The 27536-nt window shown below is 39.5% G+C and overlaps 1 protein-coding gene across 3 annotated transcripts in view; it reads left to right on the forward strand.

The window, feature by feature from the left end:
- ASXL2 (ASXL transcriptional regulator 2) overlaps positions 1-27536 on the forward strand; it is a 68434-nt gene that overhangs the window by 29172 nt on the left and 11726 nt on the right. For all 3 annotated transcript variants that reach the window (XM_072407284.1, XM_072407285.1, XM_072407286.1), the window contains 6 exons: positions 11319-11434; positions 16907-17042; positions 18608-18748; positions 21577-21740; positions 24427-24523; positions 25583-25688. In XM_072407284.1, the coding sequence (XP_072263385.1) occupies positions 11319-11434; positions 16907-17042; positions 18608-18748; positions 21577-21740; positions 24427-24523; positions 25583-25688 (760 nt within the window). The remainder of the gene's footprint in view (positions 1-11318; positions 11435-16906; positions 17043-18607; positions 18749-21576; positions 21741-24426; positions 24524-25582; positions 25689-27536) is intronic.

Genomic DNA, 27536 nt, shown 5'->3' on the forward strand with positions numbered 1-27536 from the left:
AGCTTTTTCCTAAAGCAATCTAAAGTAGTTGCTGAAAATACTTCCTGAGGGAACCGATTCCCCTTTTTACAGACCTTACAGTGAAGAATCCCTTCCTTATCCGGAGCTTAAACTTCTTTTTCTCCAGATGCAAAGAGTGCCCTCTTGTTCTGTGTAATGATCTCAAAGTGAATAATGGGGAAGAGAGTTCTCTGTATATACCATTTATATATTTATACTGGGTGATCATATCCGCCCTTAAATGTCTCTTCTCAAGGGAGAATAGATTCAGTTCAGCTAATCTCTCCTCATAGCTGAGCCCCTCCAATCCTTTTATTAGTTTAGTTGCCATTCTCTGCAGTCTCTCCAATTCAACAATGTCCTTTTTGTGAACTGGTGCCCAAAACTGGACTGCATATTCCAGATGTGGTCTGACCAATGCTTTGTACAGGGGCAGGATTATTTGATGGCCCTGCCTTATCATCGGGGAAACACGGTATTCCACTGTCTACCTGTTTACTTACATCCTCATAAAAAGAGAGTAAATTTGTTTGACAACTTCTGTCTTTCTTAAAGCCACGCAAGTTATAATAATATTTTCTAGCAGAAACTCCTCTATGTGGTTCTTTATCAAACTATCTAAGACCTTTCCAACTATGGATGTTAAATTAATGGGTCTGTAGTTACCTGGTAAGGACTTTGCTCCCTTTTTGAAAATAGGAACCACATTGGCCTTATGCCAATCCATCGGTACCTTGCCAGTGACTAAAGAGTCTCTAAAAACTAGAAATAATGGCTTTGAAATAATTGAGCTCAGCTCTTTCAGGAAACGTGGATGTAATCCATCGGGTCCTGGTGCTTTGTCAACCTTAATTTTTCCCAGCTGTTTCTCAATCATATCAATTCTGAGCCATTGTGACTCATTTAAGGCAGTGACATTGCTAATATGAATTTGGACATGATCTCTGCCATTTTCCTTTGTGTACACAGAGCTAAAAAAAAAGTGTTTAGTAAATCTGCCTTGTCTTCATTCCCAGTTACCAACCCAGTGACATCCTTTAAGGGGCCTACATGCTCAGATCTGAACTTGTTGCTATTAATATATTTGAAAAATTTGTGTGAGTGTGTGTGTGTGTGGTGGTGGTGGGGTGGTGGTGGGGTGGTGGGGGGTTGCCTTACTTTCCTTTGCAATCTGTCTTTCATTTTGAAGTTTTGCACATTTTATCTCTTTTTTTACATATTTTGTTATATTCTTTATAGGTTTCAAATGATGAAGGTGTGAGCTGTGAGACACATAGGTTTTAATTTTAGCCTCTTAAACTTTTTACCCACTGGGAATACTTTTTTCAGTTTGCTTTTGTAGAACAGTCTTGAAACATTCCAATTTTTGTCCTGTGTTCTTTGAGGACAATATTGTCTCCCAGTCCAAATCACAAAGAGCTGCCCTTAATAATGGAAAGTTTGCTCTCTTAAAATGTTTTTATCTTTCTTGTTTTTGCTTCCTGTTTACAGCTAACATTAAATGAAATCATAATATGGTCACTGCTTCTCAGATTCTCTTTTATTTGTACATTTGTTATAAGCTCTTCATTGTTTGAAAGAACTAGGTCCAGGAGAGTATCATTTCTAGTTGGGGCTTCTATAAACTGTACCATAAAATGATCTTGTATTAAATTCACACATTCTCGCTCCCTTTTGCTGTTCCTGTAGTGCCATCACTCCAGTCAATGTCTGGGCAGTTGAAATCTCCCATGATTAAAACACTTCCACTTTTTGCTGCTTTTTCTTTCTGTGCTAGTAGTTGATTTTCTATTTATTCCTTAGCACTAGGGGGGCCTATAGCAGACTCCAATCATTATGTGTGTGTTATTCAACCCCACATTCAACTCCACCCATAATGCTTCAACCTCATGCTTGTTCTATCTACAATTTCTTCTTTCACATTCACTTTTAGATCACTTCTCACATACAGACACCACCACCCTTTCGTTTGACTTTGTCTTTACGAAAGAGAGTATACCCAGGAATATTGACAGCCCAGTCATCCGAAGAACAAAGCCTGGATTCAGCAATGCCAACTAAGTCATAATTCTCTTCACTCATTAAGGCTTCCAACTCCCCTATCTTGTTTGCTAGACTTCTAGCATTGGTGAACAGGCTCTTTAAACCATTGCTGCATTTACCATTGCTGTTTGCCAAATCCTTTTGTTTTTCAGTACAACTAATACTGCACAATCCAACGTTTGTTGTTTTTCAGTGCAACTAGTACTGCACAATCCAACGTTTGTTGTTTTTCAGTACAACTAGTACCGCACAATCCAATGTTTGTTGTTTTTCAGTACAACTAGTACCGCACAATCCAATGTTTGTTGTTTTTCAGTACAACTAGTACCGCACAATCCAATGTTTGTTTTGTAACATGGGAAGCTCTTTACAATGATCCATAATCCTCCCCCCAACTATCCCCAATCCACCCTCCACTAGTGCCTGACCCCTGACTATCCTTTCTTCTACCTTATTTGACTGTCCCACCCCCCTCTGTTCGAGTTCAAATATCCCTCCACCATTCCCCTAAATCTTTCCCCTAGCACAACAGACCCCCTTTCATTTAGGTGCAAACCATCTCTGGCATACGGGTTGTACCCCAATGAAAAGTCAGCCCAATGCTCTATGGAAAAACCAAACCCAAATTTTTCTAACTCTACTTGATTAAAAGTCCACTTGTTTCACAAGCTAAACAGTGAGCAAGCTCAACATGAGTGCCCCAGGAACCTAAATCACCTGTGAAGCCTTGACCACTCCCCATTAGAGGTCAGCAAGAAAAAAAAGCTGGTTAGAACAAAACTGACAGTCAAGCAAACACAATCCAAGTCAAACAGACACAACTCCCAAATTCACAATATCACAAAATGTATATATATGCACAATAAGTCCACTTGTTTCACAAGCCAAACAGTGAGCAAATGTCCTGACCATTTAAAAGGGAACTAGTTTTTAAAATCCACGATCAGGTCTGTCTTTATTGCAAAAGACGGCAGGCGATGTTCCTTCTGCAATAATCTCTCCGACCTGCCTGATCGCTCTGAATATCTGTCAAAAAAGCTGAGCATGCGCATGTGTAGCTTTCACTTTGATTACCAGGATACCTGGCATTCCCGTCTTCCTCTGCATGTGCTGCATATTAGCATGGGGGTTATGTTTCCACGGTCCAGCCAATCAAGTTGGCTGTTAATTACCACTAGGAAGAGGTGAACAAAAAATGGAAGTGTTCTGCAAGGGAATAGGGAGTATCCTAGGTTTACCTCCGCTTTAAGCCAATCATTTTTGTGCAGGTACAGGCGTAAATCCTAAATCCAAGTATGAAATACATACATGAGGGTTCATCTACCTGCCAAAAGATTTTGTGAGATTTACACAGGACCTGATTTCTCTACTACAAGACAAGTTGCGTCACATCTCTAGCTTGAGACTGTACCGTGAAAGAAAATGCAGCATACTCCTTCTCAGCTCATCTCTCTATTTTTGCTGTTTTCTTTATCACCATGCATCTTGTTAGCACACAATCGCTGGTGTATTACCAACTAGCTTTTTACGCTGCTTCTCCCTTTCCCAGTATGAACAAAAAGCAGATGACACAGGCCTTGTAAAGCAACTTTGTGCATTTATTGCAAACAACACAAAAATCATGACGCATCTGCAAACAAACATAAAACACTACAATATGTAAAGCGAAAGAAAAGACCTCTGAGGAACGGAAAATCCTCCTGGAAACATTTTAGCCATTGCTGTCTTCTCATATTAATAATAACTTGTATTTTTTATAGCGCCCACATATTACAAAGCACTGTACAAAATCCATAGCCATGTCACTAGCTGTCCCCCAAAGGAACTCACAATCTAATGTCCCTATCATAGTCATATGTCATTATTACAGTCTAAGGGCAATTTTGAGAGGGAGCCAGTTAACCTAACTACATGTTATAGGTATGTGGAAGGAAATTGGATGACTGGAAACCCACACAAACACGGGGAGAACCTGCAAACTCCATGCAGATAGTCCTGGCCAAGATTTGATTCTGGGACCCAGCGCTGCAAAGGCAAGAGTGCGAACCACTGAGCCACCATGCTGCCCATGGTACATACAGATATTAGAAATCCTAAATTTGTGTTGATTGTAATAAATGTACATACTTGCATAGCAAGGCCTGTTCACTTTGCATGTGTTCTGTTTATGCTGCCAGACCTTGAAATAGTGTTAGGTGCTGCCTGCCATAACTTATGGTGAGTTACTGTGCAGACAACATGGAAAAGATTTTAGGAAGAAGGTAAGTCGGGAGAGTTAGAGCTGCCATTGGGACAGGTAAGTAAGCATTTATTGGTGGGGAGGAGAAGTCTTAGATTAGGTCAGATGGACGTGGGTTAGTAAACCCAAATGTGTCCCTGAAGCTGACCTTACACTTGACTGTTAGGCCTAAGGCTGGGTACACACGTTCATTATTTGTTATTGGAAAGGATCTTTTATGATTCTTTGCAACGACAAAAGACTGAACGATTCATAAACGAGTACTGTACAGAGGGGAGAACGACAGAGCGGCACCCCCCTCTGCTCTTTCCCCTTCACTTCTGTTATGATCGTTCGTGGATATGCCAGGACGGATCTATGAACGGCGAGCACGGTATTGAGGCGATGATCAAACGAGAATCATCTGACGTGTGTACGTACCTTAAGAGTTGGAGACTTAATTTCAAGCCAATCATAGCAAAAAAAAAACAAAAAAACAAAAAACAAAATGGACAAACATATAGCTGCATACTTGTAAATCATTTAAGACTGAATATCTTAGATTTTTGCATCAGCCAAATTTGACTTGTCTTATTGCAACCTTTTCAGACTTTTATTTTACAATTCCAGCATAAGACAAAGCCATAAAAGAGGTAGCGGGTGACAGCTGTGTATGGTGTCACACACTTTTGGTGCTGACATTTATGAACAGCTTCCTGTATTCGGTTCCTGCAAGCTGCAAGTTTGAGGCTGGAGACCAAAGCTGCAAAGTGCAGATATCAGTGCATGCAACAAGAACAGAACCAGAGCACTATTTAACATACTCGGTAGTGTCCCCTTGCAGGTTATTCTATTTGCATTTTTTCCTTTCCTAATCATTTTTTTACACCTACAATAATTATCAAAAAGCAAAAAAAAAAAAATGTGCAAGATATAGGAAAGGAAAGCAGACATTTAAAAAATAGTGCAGACAAGTATTTATTGTATTTTAATATATTTAATATTGTAGTATATTGTATTATTATATTTTATTTTACTATATTTTTTTTTTTTGCTTGTTGCTTTTTAGAATCATTTTAATATGACCTCTCAAAGGAAGTGTTCAGATGTATGTTTGGTACCAGACAAATATGATTTGTACAGATCTGTAGGATGGTTGTGGAGGGATAGAGGAGTCTGGAGGATGTTTAAGATCTGAGATGGACATAACCAGCTCTGAGTCCGTGATTGGGGTTCCTCTTCCTGTCTGCTTTTCTCACCTTCAGTTTTTTAAAGGTTTTTCATTTCTTGGTTGGTTAACAGGCACCTAAAAACTGCTATAGTACCTTTTCTGTTGCTGTGTTGCATAGGAAATGGAGAGGTATAGTAAATGTAAACATGTCATGTGTACTTCTTCCTCACAAACACTTTTTTTTAACTACTACTTCTAGTTCCCCTGCAACCCCACTGCAAGGAAGTTCAGCTTTAAAAGTGAAGCAAGTATTTTTGGGCCACCAGGGTTTTTGCATTGCATATTTTGCATGCGATGGTGATTGCAAAGTGTTTCATCATTCCATCGCCACAAATTCCATCCTTTTCTGGTCTTTTGCTGGCTGGCCAGCATGATGTACTTCCTATGTGCATTGTCCCAGCATATATTTATAGCTAGTGGTGTAATTATGTTGGGGCTATATAAATTCTGGATGATAATAATACATAGAGGTGAATGTGCAATGTGTTCAGCATACAGTTTGTAAAAGGAAGAGTTAAAGAAATTTTATAGGAGAAGAGACGCACAATCATTTCTGCCATAAAAGCTACCCAAAAGCAATCTTCAATTTAATGTTAAGCACAAAATGAAAACCAAGTCTACTAGAAAGCAGAACTAAACCCACGAATATTCACCTATCCCCATAAGGCAGCACGGTGGCTCAGTGGTTAGCACTTTGCTGCGCTAGGTCCCAGGTTCAAATCCCAGCCAGAGCTCTATCTGCATGGAGTTTGCAGGTTCTCCCCGTGTCTGCGTGGGTTTCCTCCCACATCTCAAAAACATGCAGTTAGGTTAGTTTGCTCCCCCCCAAAATTGACCTTAGACTGTATTAAAGACATATGACTATGGTAGGGACATTAGATTGTGAGCCCCTTTGAGGGACAGCTAGTGACTTGACTATGGACTTTGTACAGCCTCCCGGGATTTGTGACGCATAATATGTTGGCGCTATATATACATACTGTATAGTATTTGCATTGCTGGATGCAACCATTTTCCATCTTTACTTCCCAAAGATGACCCTTGGCCATCTTAATTGGCTGTCCAGAATGACGTAACTCCGGTGGGAGTTCATTCCTTCCTTGCAGGTGCAAGGGAAGCCGGGAATGTTGGGTTTTCTTTACAACCATTGCTGAGATGCCCAGCTAGGCGGGTCTCAGGCACATAAGAACAGTTTTTGCAAAAAGAACATCATCTCTGTTTTTTTTGCAATACCCATCTGCCTAAATCACAGTTGGACTTAAGTTCCCCTTTAACCCTAGTAGTATACCTAACCCCTGACCCATCTGTAACACATATTCTATACCCTACAGTGTTCAACCCAGACGAAATTGTAAAGAAATTGTAGGCGGGTGGCAGCCCCTGTATTGTGACCCAACTTCAAGTATCCTCTCAAAAACAGCCGGGCAGTTACTGAAAAGTGCAAGGTGGTGAACCCGGCTAAAAGGTGCCGGGGAGAACACTGCCCTATAAAGAAAGCTGTACCCTAGGCTCACCACGTTACATTCCTTATGGCACCAGCATCTTCATCTGTTTCTCCAGCTTTAAAATAGTTTTATTTTATCTTTCAGCCTCTCAAGTTGTTATATTCCAAATTGCCCCCTTACTACCTCTTTGGTTTGGATGTTATAAGCACAGCCCCTGTAGTCCATGTGGCCACATTGTGACACTGCAGCTCTCCTGCCTGCCACATACAGTAATAAAGGTGCTGAACTACATGGGACATATCATCCCGAAATGACGTATTCGATTGAATAGTCTCCTCCTGCAGACTGACCTGAACAGTTAAAGACCATAAAAGTATGGTGGAACCAAAAACGGGCAATTGTTATTGTACAGTGTTATGCTTATTAATTAACATTTTTATAGGCAGCTAATTTATTTGGAATAGGCTGCCAACTCATTGCAATAAAAAAAATAAAAAACAGATTTATAATGCAGCGCACCACAACAAAAGTCAGCTTGTGCTTTGGGTCGCCATTCTAAATCAAAAACACGACAATATTGCACAAAATGCCATTCCTTAACAAATATTGCAGCAAAACTAAGAGAAACAGTTTATCGCAGCCTAATAATGTGAATACAGGCTTATCCTGAACCATTACAACCCCGGTAAACCTGTCATTAGAATGGCGAAATACTTGCATACATCATTTATAATCACATGCATCATTTGGAACCCTGGAAGCTGTAATAAAGGGGATGGTAGTTTTGGGAGTTTCAGGAATTAGGAAAGTATTTGTAATTAGGATGTAGGTATACAGGTAGAAGGTATGTGGTTTGCCCTGTTTGCTGCCTTGATAAAGGGGACCACTGTGGCCCTGAAACATAGTGTTGGTTGGTATAGAGCCACAGTAAAGGGATTTTCCAAGAACTGTGAGTGCTGATATCCTTACTGTTATGGTGTCACTGTTGTCATTTCAGGAATACTATATGTAAGATTTTAATTTTTTTTTTTTGCCTTCCTCTGAATCAACTGTCCATAGTGTTCTATATCTGGGATATGTTTATTTTCCTAGGTTGAATATGTTTATTTTCCTGGTTGAACTTGATGTCTTTTTTCATACCGAGTAACTATGTAAGTAACTATGAATACAATAGACCAGTCGGCTGCAATAGAAGATCTGTTATAAGCACCTTTCTGGCGGTGGCGTGCACTGCATTCTCCATCTGACTCTTCTTCTTCACTTCCTTAGATGCCAGTATCTCCTGCACACATTTTTCTCTCCCCCTACATCAATAAAAGACACAGCATTGAGGTAGAGCCATAATACTTGGGGAAATAGGCCAGCCTTTCAACGCTGATGGAAAAGTCAAACACCTAGGCCCTGATTTTATTAGAGTTCCCCAATGCTAGAGAGAATACACTTTCATCAGTGAAGCTGCGTGATCCAGAAAACATGGAATGGATCTAGTCCAGAATTGAAAACATTTGCTAACAAAAAGCTAATGAATTTTTTCAGGTTTTCCTGGATTATTATTATACAGTATTTATATAGCGCCATCATATTACGCAGCGCTGTACATAGTCCATAGTCGTGTCACTAACTGTCCCTCAAAGGAGCTCACAATCTAATGTCCCTACCATAGTCATATGTGATTAATGTAGTCTAAGGTCAATTGTTAGGGAGAAGCCAATTAACCTAACTGCATGTTTTTGGGATGTGGGAGGAAACCGGAGTACCCGGAGGAAACCCACGCAGACACGGGGAGAACCTGCAAACTCCATGCAGATAATGTCCTGGCTGGGGATCGAACCTGGGACCTAGTGCTGCAAAGGCCGGAGTGCTAACCCCTGAGCCACCGTGCTGCCCAGCTTTACTGATAAAAGTGTTTTCTCTCCGGTCTTGGGGATCTTTTGTAAATCAGGGCCTTAAAGTGGACCTATCATCACATTCTAAGCATTATGTAAAAGGTAGCTATCCTTTCCTCTTCCGTCTGGGTGAATCCTGCAGCTTCCTTACTTACATCACATATCCCAGGAGGCTGTGGTCTGCATCTTTTGCACATACCCAAGACCGAGCATGCTTTATCAGGGGGTTTCCTATAATATACACTATCACGTATAGAAAGAAAGGTGATGGCGGCATTGGACGGAACAGTGAGCCCGGGAAATAAAAGTAAAGCCAGTACAGCGCGGGACTCGCCTGGTGTGTTTTGTGCACGGATCAAGGGCTTTTCACAAGTAAAGGTAAGTGATTTTATTTTTTTTAAATTCAGCTTTAAGGGTTCACTTTTTAAAACAGGGAATCAGAAATGTGTAGAAATGGGAATTTTATAGGACGATATGTTTCAATGGCAGTAATTGATAAGTAAGTGACGAGTCTAATGAAGACATCAGTGCAGGGGTAGGTTGGGGACTTGGGCCACAAACCAAAAAAAACTTGGTATTACCCTTTACTATTCTATCAACAATGGTTTAGCCATAGATATGCCTAATCTCTTAAAAATATTCCTAATCTCGTAATACTAAATAAACTTTTAAAAGTATGTATTTACCTCCTTGTCACTGAAAGCATTAAAGCGGAACTAAATCCAAAATAAAAAAGCACACCTACCCTTAATCCCGCAGATCGATAGATCCGTCGGGAGGTTTCTTCTATCAGGTCCCGCGTCGTCCCGGTATCAGTCTTCAGCCCAGCGCAGAGTAAGCCTCGGGCACCGCCATCTTTTTCTCTTCTTCCGCATTCTTCTTCCAACCTCACCCGATCTCGCACTGTACAGCCAGCCGAGATGGGCTGACGTATACGGGGAAAAAGATTGCCGATCTCACTGCGCATGCGTGAGAACGGCAATTTTTTTCTTCAATTAAAGAAATGGTTATTATTATTATTATTATTATCATTATCATTATTATTAATAAACAGGATTTTTATAGCGCCAACATAATACACAGCACTGTACATTAAATAGGGTTCCTTATGCGGAGCAGCCTAGAGCCTCGGGGGATTTGTGACGTAGGTATTATGGAAGGCTTTGCGCTCCACATTGCCTTGTACACCGTGGCCTTAGAAATGGGAGGTGCTGCACCTTTTTTTTTTTTTTTTTTTTAATAAAGGGTGTTTGTACTCAAAAACTAAAAAATACAGTTTTTACTGTAAAAGTGTAGGCTACCCCTTTATTTAAAGCGAAAATTTTGAGTTTAGGTCCGCTTTAAGTCCTTTTCAGAGAGGTCATGGTATCTTTGTCAGACGATCAACACCAAAAGTTTCTAATTTGCTCAGTTCCAATATCAGAGATTTCCCTTAAATCTGTAGGACTGCTGACTGGTGATTTCTTACATCTGGATCTGATTACATGCTTGCCCTAAATGCCCGGTTATTTTGGGCTGCTGACTACGGCACTTTGGCTGAGCACGGAAGAAAAACATAAATGTATTTTTAGTTCTTGGGCCGGTCGGCTGGCAGCGACTCCGCGGTCGCTTTCCTAGCTGAAAACACCAAGTCTCTGAACTTCTTGGAAAGCAAAAACACAGCCTTTGGGGGAAACCACAGGACATTTTTTTTTTGCTTACGCCTTACTCAGCACTTCTTAAAGGCACGTTCCATGTGTTTTTTTTGTTTAGTTTACTATTTGACTATCATCTTAAAAAAAAAAAAAAAAAAATATTGCTTGGGATTCTAACACAGGTTAAACACAATTAATTTAATAATTGGCTCCTGTAGTAGCAGCTGGTATAGTCTTGATTTTTTTTTTGCAAGTTTTTGGTAAGAATTCATGGTCCATTTAATGACCTATTATTATTAGGGAAGAACCTGGGTGATCCAGCAAACTTACAATTATTCAGGTCCAGGAATGAAAACATTATTATTTTTATTTATAATAAACATGATTTTTATAGTGCCAAGATATTAGACAGCGCTGTACAATAAATAGGGGTTGCAAATAACAGACACAGACAGTGACACAGGAGGAGGAGAGGACCCTGCCCCGAAAAGCTTACAATCTAGGAGGTGGGGAATATATTAGACAATAGGAGATATGGAGTGGTGGGAAGTAGTGAGGGTTTAAGCGACAGAAGAAGACGGGTAGGCAAGTTTGAAAAGATGGGTTTTGAGTTCTCTTTTTAAATGAGCAGAAAGTAGGAGCAAGCAGAATGGGGAGATACCTGATGGCCAAGGAATGGTCACCTAATCTTTAGCCCAGGTTGTTTTCTTGTGCCCCCAGGTTGTTGTTTATTTTTTTGTGTCCCCCTTGACTTTGGTATAAGTCAACGCTTTTTCATCCAGGGTCTAGGTCATATCATAGATGTGCTGTCATCATTTAGAGCCTCAGAAATCATGTTTTTGTTTCTCATTTGCTTTGTAGTTACATCTAGAGTGTCCCAGCCATCTTCACCCCAGCCAAGCTGTCCATCACCCCCCATCCCTGCGGGGAAAGTCATCTCTCCATCTCAGAAGCTCAGCAAGAAGGCTCTAAAACAGGTAACAGCGGGTGACAGGGTTGGGGCGATTCATGTGTCACTTCATATACATCACCTCCTCGTTTTTCTCAGAACACACTTCATCCATTACAGAATATGACAGGGAGTACCGTGCTCCCGTTATCACACAAGTTCTACAGAGTGCAGGAAGACGCTGAAGTCCCCTTACAAGTATCTACAGATGTTTATCTTTCTGTGAAATGGTGTACACTGTGTCTGTATTAGATTTTTATATACACTGGGCTCTTTATTAAAAGGGTACAGTGGTCCACAGACAGCCGCTTGGAAACCTCATGTAGCCAAGACTGGAATTAAAACAATGAATGCCTAATTTTTACAAATATAGTATGGGAGGATCCACCATTAAAATATGGCAGTCTAAACAAATGTCAAATCTTGGCACAAGCCTCATAAAAAACAAACACACATCCGATGGAGCTGTCTGTCAAGTCCTACCTAATAGTGGGTATGACTTGGTGGATCCAGGTACTGACTGGACAAGCATGAGCTACGTACAGGCTTGTAAATCGGCAATAAAAATGCCCCCTGCAACATCTTATCCCATTGTAAATTCACTTATTTATTGGTGGCCATAGTTCCACATGTGGTATGGTCTGCAGCTTCTCCCTAGGTGGAAGAGGCACGCCATTAATATTTATGGCAAGATGAAACTGAATAAATGAATGCCTCACCTAGACCTTTGGTGTTTTTACCGAGGGAAGGGAACCTGTATTTGTCCATATTCAGTAAGGAAAGCAACTTATTCTTTGTTTATTCCCATTACCCCAATAGAACAGCCCAGAGCTCCCAGAAAACCCTGAAACAGATGGAAAGCAAACTTGGTCACTTCTACTTTTCCTGGATCTTCACTTGGAACCAGTAGATTTAGGATACCAAACTATTCCGGGCTAAGTGAGCTTTTCTTTTAATGCTCACCGTTGACCTAATTATATATATATTGCTGTTTCAAAGCTCTTTTAGCACATATACCAGGTGGAAGTAGGTATTTTGTAATTAATGTCATGTGTACTCTTCCCATGATATGGTTCTCAGGCGAAACAACAATCTCAATTACCTTTTACTGTTATGTGAAGAGGAAGATAATTTGTTATGAACCCCAACATAGCCATGGGGAGAGCAGCAGATGAATATGAACAGGCCAGAGGTTAAGCTAGTAATAGAGTATTATTGGTCCTTGAATAAGCACATATATGATGATATATATGGTGTGTTGGAGGGTATTTTATGGGAGCATTGACATGGTAGGTGCAGACAAATAATGATGTCTGGTATGCAGCGAAGGTGTTATTTCCACACTATAGAGCAGACCTTCCCAACCTCTATATCATAAGGGAACCCTTGAAATACGTTTCAGGTGTCCAGGAACTCCCTTCTATAATTTCTATATACACAGCTCACAGTATATAAGTGTGGTGGTCAGTAAGAAGAATCCTTGCTGGCCATTGGGAAGAATGTCACCCTTACAGATAGCCAAAAAGATCATTGGTGTCACTTATACTGACCTGAGAGGCACAAATTGCTCATTGCTCAAGGAACCCCTAGCAAATTCTAGAGGAACCCTAGGGCTCCACCGAACTCTACTTGAGAATTACTGATATAAACAATGAGCAGGTATAGGCAATATTAAATATTAATCCTTATTTCCATGCAGAGATGGTGAAATCAAATAAATACTTCTCCATTCATTGAATAGTACTGCACATTGTGTTACTGCTCCTCTCTCTGTATAATACCACGGGTCCTGGCTAAATACTGTAGGCTTTGTAAATATAGGAAAGAGTTCCTTGAGCTAGAACTACCCAAAAAGCAATGTGGCATTTTCATTCCTATATAATTCAATCATTATTGAAAAAAAAAAAAATGGGATAAATATGGGAATTGTAATGCCACACAACTCCTTGCTTTTTGGGTAGTTCTAGTTCAGGGAATTTCTGTGACATCATGACACCATGAATTGGGGAAGGAGTTGTTTCCTTTCTCTTTTCATTACTCTGAATTACTGTAGATGTTGTAAATAAGGATATTAAAATGGGAAAAGCTAAAAACAAATACATGTAGTGTATAGTCTGTCACCAGATTTACCAAAGCAGGACCTGTAATATAGTACCTGATATATATTTTAAATATAGGTTTTAAAACCTAATGGCCCCGCCAGGAGTTCAGGTATTTATTCATTTGCTGAAACAGGCCAAACTGTAAAAAGAGACTTTTACAGTTTGACCAACCCATACACCACAATGATTACAATGAGTAGCTTTTATTCATGTGATTTAAACATCAGTGATTTGATTTAAACAATGCTGCTCTAATTGCTGAGGTCAGGCTTTAATTTGTCTCTAAAACAACATGATTATAATGAATTTGTTAATGCAGCACTGTACAAAGTCATGTTGATAACTGTCCCTAATAAAGGCTCCCAATCTAAGTGCCTACCATAATCATATCTTGTTAACACAGCCTAAAGCCATTTTTGAGGTAAGTCAAATGACCTGTGGGAGGAAACCAACAAAAACACGGGGAGAACATACAAATTCCATTTCCTGGCTGAGATTTAAACCTTGGCACCTAACGCTGCAAAGGTGAGATTGCTAACCACTGAGCCACCGTGCTGCCCATGATAAGTGTACCCTTTCCATTGGGTGACAACACTCCTGTATCATTTCACTGCAAAACAAACATCATTGGCACCCGATTACAGGAAGTGGGGAAAAAACAATTGATCTACAGGGGTCTTAGAATGCAAAAATTGCTGTACTTACCTGTCCCTATTCTATCATGTGCAGCACAGTGGCTCAGTGGTTAGCAATCTGGCCTTTGCTGTGCTGGGTCCCAGGATCAAATCTCGGCCAGGACACTATCTGCATGGAGTTTGCAGGTTCTCCCCATGTTTTTGTGGGTTCCCTCTGGGTACTCCAGTTTCCTTCCAGATTCCCAAAACAGGCAGTAACATGGTAATGACATATGACTATGGTAGGGACATTAGATTGTGAGGCTAGTGACATGACTGTAGGCTTTGTTCAGCACTGCATAATATGTCAGCACTATATAAATACTGTATAATATTAATAATCATAGGTGCCGGCATCTTTTTCCTTCTTCTCTTCCTCATGCTGATCTACGTCCATGGTACGCCCCCATGCAGCCCCAGCACCCGCAGCATATGCCGAACAGGGATTATAAAAGAAGGGACATCACCTGTCCAGTTCTGCAATAATGACCTGACTGATCCTAGATTCCTAAAAGTGTAAATGTAGTTCCACTTTAACCATAGGAAAGAAACCTGTTTTGTAGGAGAGGGTTAGGGAATATCCTGGGCATCAAGAAATAAAGGTTCATTATAACAAGATTATAGTCATGTCTGTGTGTTTTGTTATCTGTGAACATATAGTGTGATTGGTCCCTTACATATTAGGGGTCGTTGGTTTGGTAAATGTATTGATATCTATTAACGTAAAACAAATCTAACCCAGCCAATCCAATGTCCACCAAGCAGACTTGGCCTGAGGATTAAAATCATAGTTAAAATACACTCAGACCTGTCCAATAGAAGGGTCCATTGTGATTCATGTGATATGCCAATTCAGGACTGCACCTAAGGCTGCATTTATCTGTAAACCGAGAGATTTTTTCCTAATAAGCCCTGAAGAAGAATTGTAAGACCCCCAAGGGGTGTTGGAAAATGTTTTTTTTCCCCACTAGTTTATTACATTTCTACACAATCTAGGAATTTTATATACTCGGTGCTCCTGTATATCCAGGTGGCCCTCTGGTCAATCCCTCCCAACATATTTTAAAGGAACTAAAGACTATTTTATTTGTAATTGTAAGCTAATGATAATTTAAAAATAATTACAAATGAAATGTAAATTAGTGATCAGACCATTTACAGATTTGCACATAGTTCAGAGTGCATACTGATTTTCCAACAGCAGATGGCAGCAGAGTTCTGTGCTAGAATCGTCAAATGTAGCTGTACGGAGAATTGACATGCAATAAAATGTATTGCATTTGTGCCGCCATGTTTTATCATTCATCATTGTGCACTACAGGCCGCACTTTGTTTGCTTGCTTTTTTCTACAACACGCTCCAGTGAAATAATATGAATGGCGAGAGAGTATTCTTGGTATGTCAGTATCATATGAGCTGTGGTTTCCTTGTTGTAGCAGACTTAGTTGCCCTGCTTAGAAATACAAAATTTGAAGTTTACATGAAATGCACAACAAACATTTTATATATAAGAGATTATTAATCCTTGGTTGCATATCACAACGCACACATGTGCAGTGCTTGCAGCATTTTAAGGCACACCACATACCAATACACAGCCATATGTTTTTTTAGGGACATTGCAATGTAATGTATTGGTATGGTGCACATGTGCGTTAGTTTCCAAAACACACTAATTTAAACAGGCATTTAGACAAGACAGACAGGGTTCAGGGAATGACAGGTACAGCTGCTGTGTCCAATGTGCACTCAGATTCATTTTGATGAGAAAACGCATCCCTTCCCTGTGCTCACTGGATCCTAGGATTTAGGAACAATACACTTTTAGGTTGCTGTACTTTTGTCTGTGTAGGAATGAAGTGTTCTTTATTGCCTTGAAGCTCCTTCATATGGAAAGTACAGCTGGTGAAAGTTGTGCACCTTCCTGACACGTCACATGGGAGGATGCACTTGGCAGTTGGTGTCTCATGGGAAGGGGATATAGCTGAACAGACAGAACATAATGCATGTCTTCTACGGAATTATTGCAATCCTTTGAATATCAATAAAAGGTCTGTAGAGTCAACACTTTGTCTACATCCCCATTCCACCTTCATTCATCCATGTGATAATGTCTGTTATATTATCAGCGTATACAAAAGCTTTTAGAATTATAAAAGGGGATTTCACACCCGTCTATGCTGTATAATGAAAACCACAAATGTGCTGCTTCCACCTGATGTCTAGATTTCTGCAGACGTAGGTTCTGACCTAAGATCGAGTAAATCATACATTTGTAACTAAGCAAAACCATTTCCTGAGTGGTGCACAAAGGAGGAATCCTTGCTAATGGAATGGACTAAAGCTGGCATCTTGTGTCTTATTTACACATAAATGGGATTTAAAGTTTAAAATGGTTTGTCATAAACTGGACACTAATAAAACAACCTCGCAGTTAAAAAAAATGTCTGTGCACACAATAAAAATCTCTACATGCAAAATGTAATTTAATTTAGGATAATGCCTTGATGCGCTTCTACTACTTCTGCACTGTGGTCAATGGGGCAATAGCATGGAGCTGTGGGATTCAGGAAAGAAAAGTGCATATGCTCTGCTGTATTTGTGCAAAATGCTCATTATAGGGTTTACTTCCAAGCATCTTATCATCTGTATTACTATTGCATATGGCTGTGTGTGAAATATATAGAACTGTAATGTATGATGTTGTTTAAATGCATTGTGCAGGCCCTGAAACAACAACAACAGAGGAAGAAGCAGCAACGCAGGGCCGTGATGCCAGTCCCTACCAGCCAGCACCTTCTATTGAAAACAGTGAAAAGCACCAGCAATATCGCAACCGCCAAGCCTGCTCCGCCACAAAGTATGTACCATGATACTTAAAGAGAGAGTGCAGTCACCTGGACAATTCAGCTACATTGTTTCCAGATATCATGAAATACAAAAATATAGAATCTTCACCAAGCTAGAAATTCGAAGTTAGGACATGAAGTTAGAAAGCTTAGTAAAATGTTTAACATTAAACTCGTGTCAACAAATAAAGGTAAAGTAAACTTAAAAAAACAAAAACAAAAAAAAAACACACCATTCTTTACACAAATCTGTCGATCCCCCAAGAGGTTTTCTGGATCGGGTCCTGCATCATCCTGTAATCCGCCTTCATCCCGAGCACTGCTATCTTTGTTCCTCTTCTTCTGTCTATGTCACTCAATCTGGATCTGTGCAGGCGTGAGATTGGGTGTTGTAGCTTTTGTCAATGAGGAAAAAAAGAGTACTGATGCATGAGATCGGTATTTTTTTCCCGTTGAAGAAAAAGCTTCTTCTGCGTATGCCCAGTCTCTGAGCAGGAGCAGCCATAGACCTCCTGGAATGCTTGACGTATGTATCCCAGGAAGCTCGGGCTCTCATTCTGTCTTTATCACCGTGTTTTTTTGTTTTTTTTTAACCCCCACCTTCAAAAAACCCTTTTACGTGACGTAAAAATCCTGGTGACAGGTCCACGTTAAACATACCTTTAAACCTTCTTCTGCTTCCCTATTTAGTGTGTTTTAGTACTTTTTTTAATTAACTTGACCTGAACTGTGTAATTCCTCTTCTTAGCCCCTGTGGCATCATTACAGGAGCAATAAAAGATCCAGAAGGAGACCAAGGCCTTTGTCAGTCCCTGTACACAATGACCAGTCAGGGGCAGTGTCAGTGCAGGAGACAAATCTCTCTACTGCTTTCATAGCACAGTCACCCTGCTTATCTCTAGTTCCTTACATTGTACTTCTCCTCAACAAACATACTGTACATTATAATGTACAGGCAACACTTTATCTCTCCCATTTAATGAAATAAGTACCCTTTCTTTGTTAACAGCAAACTTTTAACTTTTTTTTTTACTAACTTTTGCTATCCATTCTCCTCTGCCATTGCTGACAGCGCAATAAATGATAAAACTTTTGTATAGTATGATAATCTGATAATCTCCTTTGTATTATGTATATGCAAGTGCAGTCACTGTGACTTCACTGGATGTAAGTTTAGACAGAGGTCTGTAAAACACCTTGACATTCAAAAAGTAAACTTTAGCAAAGACAGGTGAATTCTCAGTTTAGAGCACTGCCTCTCACACCCTGTATCAGCACATCTTCTAGACAGACTGCATTTGCATGCAGACCACCCTGAGCAATTTATTCACCTTAGGCTAAGGACTGACAGGAGGGAACGCAAATAGATGAAAGGAGATGGGCAGGAAACACAAATGGGCAGAAATGTGCTTGATGTTCCTGTTAGTTCATCAAACAGGAAATGAGGTCGGCTCAATATACCTTCCACAGCCACAGTGAATGTCAATTAGCATGGAATTTCCCAGGCCCTATTTAGAAATATTTGTTCCAGTTATAATTATGAATATTGTTTTTCCCCGCATTTGTTTTCTTGCAGCTTGGGCATCAAAGCGCTCGGAAGTGCAGCCTAGGACTCATCAGATTTCTGCACCAGACGCCAAGTTGGCAGTCAAATCCAACGAGTCATTGGAGGGTCTAGGAAACAAAGACTTGCAGAGGTCCAGCCGACTACGGGACAGTAAGTGTCATTATGATGTAGAAGCTTTATTTATTGCTAGGTAAAGTCACCTTTCCCATTCAGGAAAACCTCCCCTTACTCACCTTGTCAGTGCTCTGCCACTGCTCCACACCTGGATTGGAGCTTTTAAGCCAAAATCTTTTTTTCACACAACATGAAATAATAAGAAATCTGTCCAAAAGATGCTTCCCTTAGAAATTTATCACTGCAGGAAGTGATGCCCATAGTAGGACTTCTATTCCTGTTTGGGTGATAACTCAAAGGGCTACATATTTAAAGCACTGAATGTGACATTCCCTCAGACATTTCCTAGTGGGCATTGCTATTGAAACACATAGTTACATAGCAAGTTATATTGTAAGTCAGGTTGAAAAGTCCATCAAGTTCAACCACTATAGAAATAAACATATCCCAGATATAAAATCCTATGAACATAGTCGGTCCAGAGGAAGACAAAAAAAACCCTGGTACAATTTGCTCCAACAGGGGAAAAAAATTCCTTCCTGATTCCATGAGGCAATCGGATGTTCCCTGGATCAACAGTCACTGTTTTTTTTACTTTAAAGCCTTAATACCCAGTTATATTCTGTGCTTCTAGAAAAGCATTCAGCTTTTTCTTAACTTAATCTATAGAACTTGTCGAAAATACTTCCTGAGGGACCTGATTACACATTTTCACAGACTTTACAGTGAAGAATCCCTTCCTTATCCGGAGCTTAAACTTCTTTTCCTCCAGACGCAAGGAGTGCCCTCTTGTGCTTTGTAATGATCTTAAAGTGAATAATTGGGAAGAGAGTTCTTTATATGGACCATTTATATATTTATACTGGGTGATCATATCCCTCCTTATACGTCTCTTCTCAAGGGAGAATAGATTCAGTTCAGCTAATCTCTCCTCATAGCTGAGCTCTTCCATTCCTTTTATTAATGTAGTTGCCCTTCTCTGCACTCCATCCAATACCACAATGTCCTTTTTTTGACCTGATGCCCAAAACATATGGGAAATTCAAAGGAATTCAATTTCCTACAAAGGAAAATTTGAGGGAATGCCGGATTCCTTGTTCTATAAATAGAGCCCATAATAGAGTTTTTCCTCATGTTCAAAACTAATAATATAGTCACTAGAACAAACAGAGCAAAATAATATCTCTAACATAGAGTCACAAAACTTTGTCAGGGTTCCTAACCCCAATAAGAAATTCCTTTGTGGGCAAAAACTTGGCATTGATTTAGCACCAGCACATTGTGAACATTACTGTAGTGTACAGAAACACTTTCCTAACACATGCACCTTTTACAGCACACTGCACCACACAATAGGGTAACTCACTATGCTTTAAAAAATATTTCAGATCTTATTTTAGACAGCTGTGCTTCTTCATCCAGCCAATTTAAGAGAACAAGCTGCCTTATTGCAGCCCTACATGACCCCCATCCCGCAAGAATGCAGGTTTTCTGCATCCCATCAAAAATATTTGAACAAGCCACACATTCTGCTATCCTATTCATAATGAGTGAAAACTGATTAAACTTTTCTTCATTTAATTAACCTAACAAAATGATCAGTGATAGAATATTGTTCGCACAGTGTTTACTTATTTTGACAACTGATTAGATGGTCTTAAACAACCTTTTTTATACAACGTTCCTCCAGAGGTTTCTAGGGGTTCCTTGAGCAGTGAGGGTAGTGGATTGATTTTCCCAATGGCAGTACTTGTTGTTTTAGTACCAACATCACTCAGCAGAACCAGATAACTGAGACTTTTAATTATATTAGAAAGCAGCGTTTCTCAACCAGGGTTCCTCCAGAGGTTGGTAGGGGTTCTTCCAGCAATTTGTGTCTCTCAGGTCAATTTAGGTGACACCAGTGATCTTTTAAGTTGACATTTTTCCCAATGGCCAGCAGTGTAAGGGGCATTCTTCCCACTAATGTACTTTGAGCTTTGAATATTGTTGTTATTGTCAGAGGTTTGCCAAGATCTGAAAGTTATTTCAAGGCTTCCTCCATGTTAAAAAGGTAGACAAAGGCTGATATAAGGAAAATCTTCAACAAACCCTAGATTATGGTCTGGTAAACATAAGAAGATTCTCTAACAATTTTAGTCCTCTACTGATTTGTCTGATCAGTTTTCCAAACGATAACCATCAGGAATCCAAAAAAAACACGCCACTCACATGTATGATATTCTGCCCTTCTGATGTTTTTTGTTATATAGAAAGTGATAAATATTCCAGTTGTATTCAATCGATCGTTCAATATTTGACTTGACACCTGTCTGTATCTGATTGCTTCACATTCAATCAAGATCAGATCATACATGAATATCATCCCGTGTGTACTAGCCTTTGAGTGTTTTTCATTCCATGTAATACCAATTGGCCACCAATATAAAGAAATCTTCACCCGCTGACCAATGTAAGGGACCTTCATCTATTGAAATCCAATGTAAAGGAGCACTTTTCCACTAACAAAGTAAAAAGTTGTTATTCCACTGATCACCAATGTAAAGGGGACCCTCAATTTGAATTGTCTTTAATATTCTGCCCTTAAATATTTCCTTAAAATTATACCACTACATTGTTTATTTATCCATTTTTTCCCATTATGCCATACTGATCATGCATGTGGTCTTAAATAATAATTTCCTGTAGACCTAAATATTTTAGAGGTTCGTCCATGTTAAAAATAGAAGGGCTGTTCTAAAGGGTCTGGCTAAAGTCATTATAGGCATTATAACAGATGCAAAATTAGGTATGAGGTTCAAAATCAGGTATGAGGTTCAATTTACTGAATGGTTTAATGTGCTGGAACATCCCTCTTTTTACAGGACACTTGAAAAGGACCAAATGTGCCGAAATTGATGTAGAGACGCCAGACTCTATCCTGGTGAACACCAACCTGCGGGCCCTTATAAATAAGCATACCTTCTCGCTGCTTCCAGCGGACTGCCAACAGAGACTTCTCAGGCTCTTACCAGAAGTAGACCGGCCGGTGAGATACTAATATGAGCAAGGGGTAATAGGCTGTACATTACAGAGAGGAATATTGTCCTTTGGCACCAAATTGTTCATAGGAAGGGGGGTTTCACTACCAAATTGGAAATAACCTCCTAAATTACCACTTAATTTCACTCTAGCCCTTCAAGCGCAATGAAAGTTTCACTTTTCAGAATCCAAGATCAGGTAAGTTATTATACCAGAAAATGACAGGTGATGTCCCTTTTGCAGTAATCCCTCCTCCCCGCCTGATTGCCCAAGGTATTTATTATTAATATTATTATTATTACACAGTATTTATATAGCTCCGACTTATTACGCAGCGCTTTACAAAGTCCATAGCTATGTCACTAGCTGTCCCTCAAAGAAGCTCACAATCTAATGTCCTTACCATAGTAATATGTCATTATTACAGTGTAAGGCCAATTTCTTTGGGGATACCAATTACCTGACTGCATGTCTTTGGAATGTGGGAAGAAATCCACACAAACACGCAGAGAATCTGCAAACTTCATGCAGATAATGTCCTGGCTAGGATTTGAATCTGGGACCCAGCACTGCAAATGTGCTGTTTGTAGAGTGCTAACCTCTGAGCTACCTTGCTGCCCAGGTATCTGGCAAAAAGACACCTGGCAATCCTATTTTCACCTGCATGTGAATTAATGAACTCCAGCCTTTACATGATGCAGGTTTAGTTCTGCCTTAACCCTTAATATTCAAAACCTAACACCTAAATATCAGCTGGTAAACATCTGTTTGCTTTTCCAAACATGCCAATTAGTGTCAATATGCCCACTTTGATCCTGGCAGATTGATGCAGATGACACATCTCACATCTTTTTTGGATCTGTGCACATTTGGGGGTGTTTCAGAGAGCAAGGGGTCGTGGATGCTCAATTGCTGAGGGATAGTTTTACAAAGGGTGTGTAAGATACCATCCCCTGGTTCAGCACACTAGAGAAAACATTTATGATCTAGGTGTCTCTACTTTTATGAAATGCATTGCCATGCTGGAGAGAATTAGTAACTGAGTGTTGGTGTGGGAGTGAGGGAGAAGTGTCTGAGAAACCATCAGGTGGGCAGCAAGAAGAGCTTGTGGATGAAATCCTAGTCTACAAATCCCTGCGGTGCTGTCTATCGCAGGAGAACTAATGATGTGGTAATGTGCACTATATGACCGTGTACATCTGACCATCACACCTTTTATAAGGACAAACATATGTGGACATACCTCCAAATTATTCATTTTTGGCTTTTTCTACAAAGGGTACGGTTAATGCTCCAACATACAAATACATTTTATACAATTGCCTGCTTGCAAACTTCTAACAACAGAAGTTTTCAGAAGGCCCTTTTTTCTAATTCAGCATTATTTTGGTGGTTTATGTCTACTTTAACATCATTCATGGATAAATATTTAAAATCAAGGAGTGAATTGTCCAACTAGATGCCAACCTGGCTTCTAAAATCCAATAGTTGTGTTTGCAACTCTTTAAAATATAAGGGCAGCTTTGGAAAGGTAATAAATATAAACTATACATTGGGTGCTGTACTCCACTATTCTTTATAGCTGTCACAGGCAAACGCAGCAGTTTGGAAAAAAATCCCAGGAAATTGCTTAACGTTTTGCTTTGATGACATGGCTGGCTACAGCCAGGGGAGGCTCCTGAGAGAGCTGTGACCTAAGTAAGACATAGGGCCTGATTTATTAAGGCTCTCCAAGGCTGGAGAGAATACACTTTCACCAGTGAACCTAGGTGATCAAGCAAACCTGGAATGGATTTCTTCAATGTCATTTGCTGTTTGCTAGCAAATGCTTTGAATCCTGGACCAGATCCATCCCGGGTTTGTTGGATCCCCCAGCTTCACTGGTGAAAGTGTATTCTCTCCAGCTTTGGAGAGCTTTAATAAATCAGAGCCATAAAGTCAATCTGTGACTGTGAGGCGGTGCAGTTACTCCTTCGCATTCACCTATTGGATGCTACAAGCAGTTTCCGGCTCTGTGGAGAAGCCATCAATCTTGTGGCAGTTGTGGGCCAAGAACCACCACAATTTCCCCCAAATGGAAAATAATTTTTTAAAAGGTTGTCTGAACAGTTGATAAAGGTAGTCCAAATTGCATACAACACTACTGATGACATACAACTGGTTGTATGCTGGGCACCAGTTGTTGGAGTGGTTTACTCCTCTAGGTCTACTTACTGGTAGATAGTAGACTTGAAATTTCAGCAAAAGAACTACATGGAGGAATTGCATAGTGGCAGCAACAAAATCACTAAAAAATGCAACTGTAGCAATGTGACATGATTGGGAGATGTATTTGGCCTGATTTATTAAAGCTTTCCAGGGCTGGAGAGGAAACACTTTTTTATCAGTGAACATAGGTGATCCAGCAAACCTGGAATGGATCTGGTCCAGGATTGAAAACATTTGCTATCAAATAGTAAACGACTTTTAAGAAATCCATTTCAGATTTGCTGGATCACTGATGAAATTGTATCTCAGCAAGCTTTAATAAATCAGGCTCATTGTATGAACATTTGCAATTTCCATTCATTAGTTTAGTATAAAGGCTTAGTTATCCTATAACACAAATTTACAGCAGTTGTATGATAAGTCCAAGACAAGGCCAGTTACTTCTGTGCTATAGGAGGAATAATCATATTTTTGTCATTCCTCAGGTGGGTTCAGACGGGCTCTTAAAACTAAACAGCTCCGCTCTTAACAATGAATTCTTCACTTCGGCATCTCAGAGCTGGAAGGAGAGGCTGGCTGAAGGTGAGGGCTTCACTTTATTATCATTACAGTGTAGTTATATAACGCCAACATAATATGCAGCGCTGTACAATTAAATAGGGGTTGCAAATAACAGACAGATACAGACAGTGACACTAGAGGAGGAGAGGACTTCGCCCCGAAGAGCTTACAGTCTAAGAGGTGGGGAAAAGTGGCGTGCTTTAATAGGACAAATTACTAAAAAGTGCACAATATTAGGATGTTTTAGGGCTGTTCAATAATACAATTATTATTAAACAGTATTTATTTAGCGCCAACATATTACGCAGCACTGTACATTAAATAGGGGTTGCAAATGACAGACAGATACAGACAGTGACACAGAGGAGGAGAGGACAATGCCCCGAAGAGCTTACAATCTAGGAAGTGGGGGAAGTGTCACACAATAGGAGAGGGATATGAAATGGGGGGAAGTAGTGACGGTTAAGGAGACAGAAGAAGACGGGTAGGTGAGTATGAACAGATGGGTTTTGAGTTCTCTTTTAAATGAGCAGAAAGTAGGAGCAAGCTGGAAAGGACGTGCAAGGTCGGGGCAGCTCTAAAAAAGTCTTGTATCCATGTGTGTGATGAGGTTATGAGTGAGGAAGGCATTAGTAGGTCATTGGAGGAGCGGAGAGAGTGGCTGGTGCAACAAGATTGTTACATTGGGTCTGATTTAATAAAGCTAAAACTTAGAGAAGATAGTTTATCATGGGAGAACCTGGGTGACCCAACAAACCTAAAATGGATTTCTTAAAAATCACTTGGTTTAAGTTGGCAAATGCTTCCAAAGCTGGACCAGATCCATTCCAGGTTTCCTTCAATCAGGTTCTCCCATGACAGTCTATCTTCTTGGAGAGAAGGATAAGTTTATGTTTGTAAATCCTGAATAGACATTACATACAGATTATAGATCGAAAACAGCAGAAGTTACAGCGTCCATATTCCTAGTACTACCTTAATTGAATACTCACTAAATATCATCATTTTCCCTAAAGATGTTTTTCCCTTACTGTAGTAGGAACACACATATCTGCATAAACTTTTATTTGCCTTATACAGGTGAGTTTACACCGGAGATGCAACTGCGAATCCGTCAGGAGATTGAGAAGGAGAAGAAGGTGGAGATGTGGAAGGAGCAGTTTTATGAGAGTTACTATGGAGAGAAGTAAGTTATTACAACATCATAGTAATTGTGACTCATATAGCCAGCCTTAGACTGGTAAAAGCAGAACAGACTGAAGTAGAACAGAATGTTGCTCCCCTCCTCTCCCAGAGCATGTATGTCTGTATGGGAAGCCGTGCAAAGGATTGTAAGAGCTGAAATCCAAATCAGATGTATATAGTATAGATCAAGGTTTTTCAACCAGGGTTCCTCCAGAGGTTGGTAAGGGTCCCTTTAGCAATATGCAATAGCAATACACCACTCAGCACCTTTTACTAACCACTGGGTATTAAAAAGTTGGGGCACTAGACAGGGGGATCAAAATACTAAGACAATGGAAAAACGGGACATCCTAATGAGATCGGCGTTAGAAAGTTGGAACAAGTTTGGGGGGGGAGGGGGGGCAGTAGAGAGCTGAGAGTTACTGGATTCCTATAGCTACATCAGCTGGGCCCACTCAGCTTTAAAAAATTCCTGAGGCGAATAGTGGAGCATGTTGTGCCCTTCAGGTCACCAATGATCTTTTTGGCTATCTCTATTAGAATGACATGACCAAAACTGCTTACAAAATAGCTATAAATGAAACACATTGTACAAAACAGTTTTATTGTCAAATTATATGTACATGTATGCTATTATTAATGTATGGAAATTAATATTGCCACATGTACTATTTCACTGCTCCTCACCTTTGTGTCATGGATGTATGGAAATGACTATTTGTTTATGGTTATTTTTGTTTAAAACATTTTTTTTTTTAAACTTAATAAAAATTATTGAACACAAAATACCTAAAAATGCTCCATATAACACCCTTTGTGGACATTTGGGAGCTGTTTTTTCCCCTTTTCTAACTTTCTTTATCACATATCTCGTTTTAAAACATCTTTATAAACACTTATAACGTATACAAAAGCTGTATGGCCATTTATAAGCATTTAAAATGAAAATAGGTATAGATTTATTAAGCCTTAGGAACAAATCTAGGTCCAGTTGATAGGCAAATAATTTTTAAATACAACCCAAGGTCTTGTTACATTTTCATTTATTACTAGCTCACATGTGACCTTTTTACTACATATGACATCAGTTAAAGGAACCACAAGTTAAGAAAAAAAAAATCTTTTAGGAGTGCATTTATATTTGCCACATCAATTTGCCCTAAATTTGTTCATTTATTATTATTTATTATTTACTATTGTGACCGCTGTTCACTTTTGACAATTAGCCACTAGATGGCAGAATGAGTCTTTTTTTGCACTGAAACCAGAAATGAAGAAGGATTTGAACTCCTTCAGCCAAGTAGATAGGGGAATAATTTATAAATGTACCGCTTAGTTGGCCTTCATTAGCACCAGTTAACTCCTTCCTCCCCTTCCCATTATTGCTTTTATTTTTTTTTGTAATGTTCTTTTTTTAATATTATTATTTGTATTTTAATTTTTTACATTGTTGCATAACTAAAAAAGAACAATATTTATGCCAGAGTGGTATTTTAAACAAGATAAAGCATAGAATAAATTACTGACTTTTTTTTACTGAAAAAAAGTGTGCAATTAAATTGCGAATTTAAAAAAGTAACACTGGTTAAAACAAAAAACATTTTATTCTCATGTTTACATATTTTTGTCTATAGCGTTCATAGGGAAAAAAAAAATGTCAAATCATTTATGGGAAAACAATCATTTGTAAAAGAGCCTGGTTTGTCTCCAAAAAGGATATATTAGTTATTTTCCTAATACCAAAACAGTATTCATCCCAGAAATGTTTTTACGCTGTATGAAAGCTGTAGACGGGTGACAGCCCCTGTATTGTGACCCAATTTTTAGTTACTACCCAAAAACAGCTAAA

Source organism: Pyxicephalus adspersus, chromosome 4 (genome assembly GCF_032062135.1).
Source record: "Pyxicephalus adspersus chromosome 4, UCB_Pads_2.0, whole genome shotgun sequence".
Classification (NCBI taxonomy): Eukaryota; Metazoa; Chordata; class Amphibia; order Anura; family Pyxicephalidae; genus Pyxicephalus; species Pyxicephalus adspersus.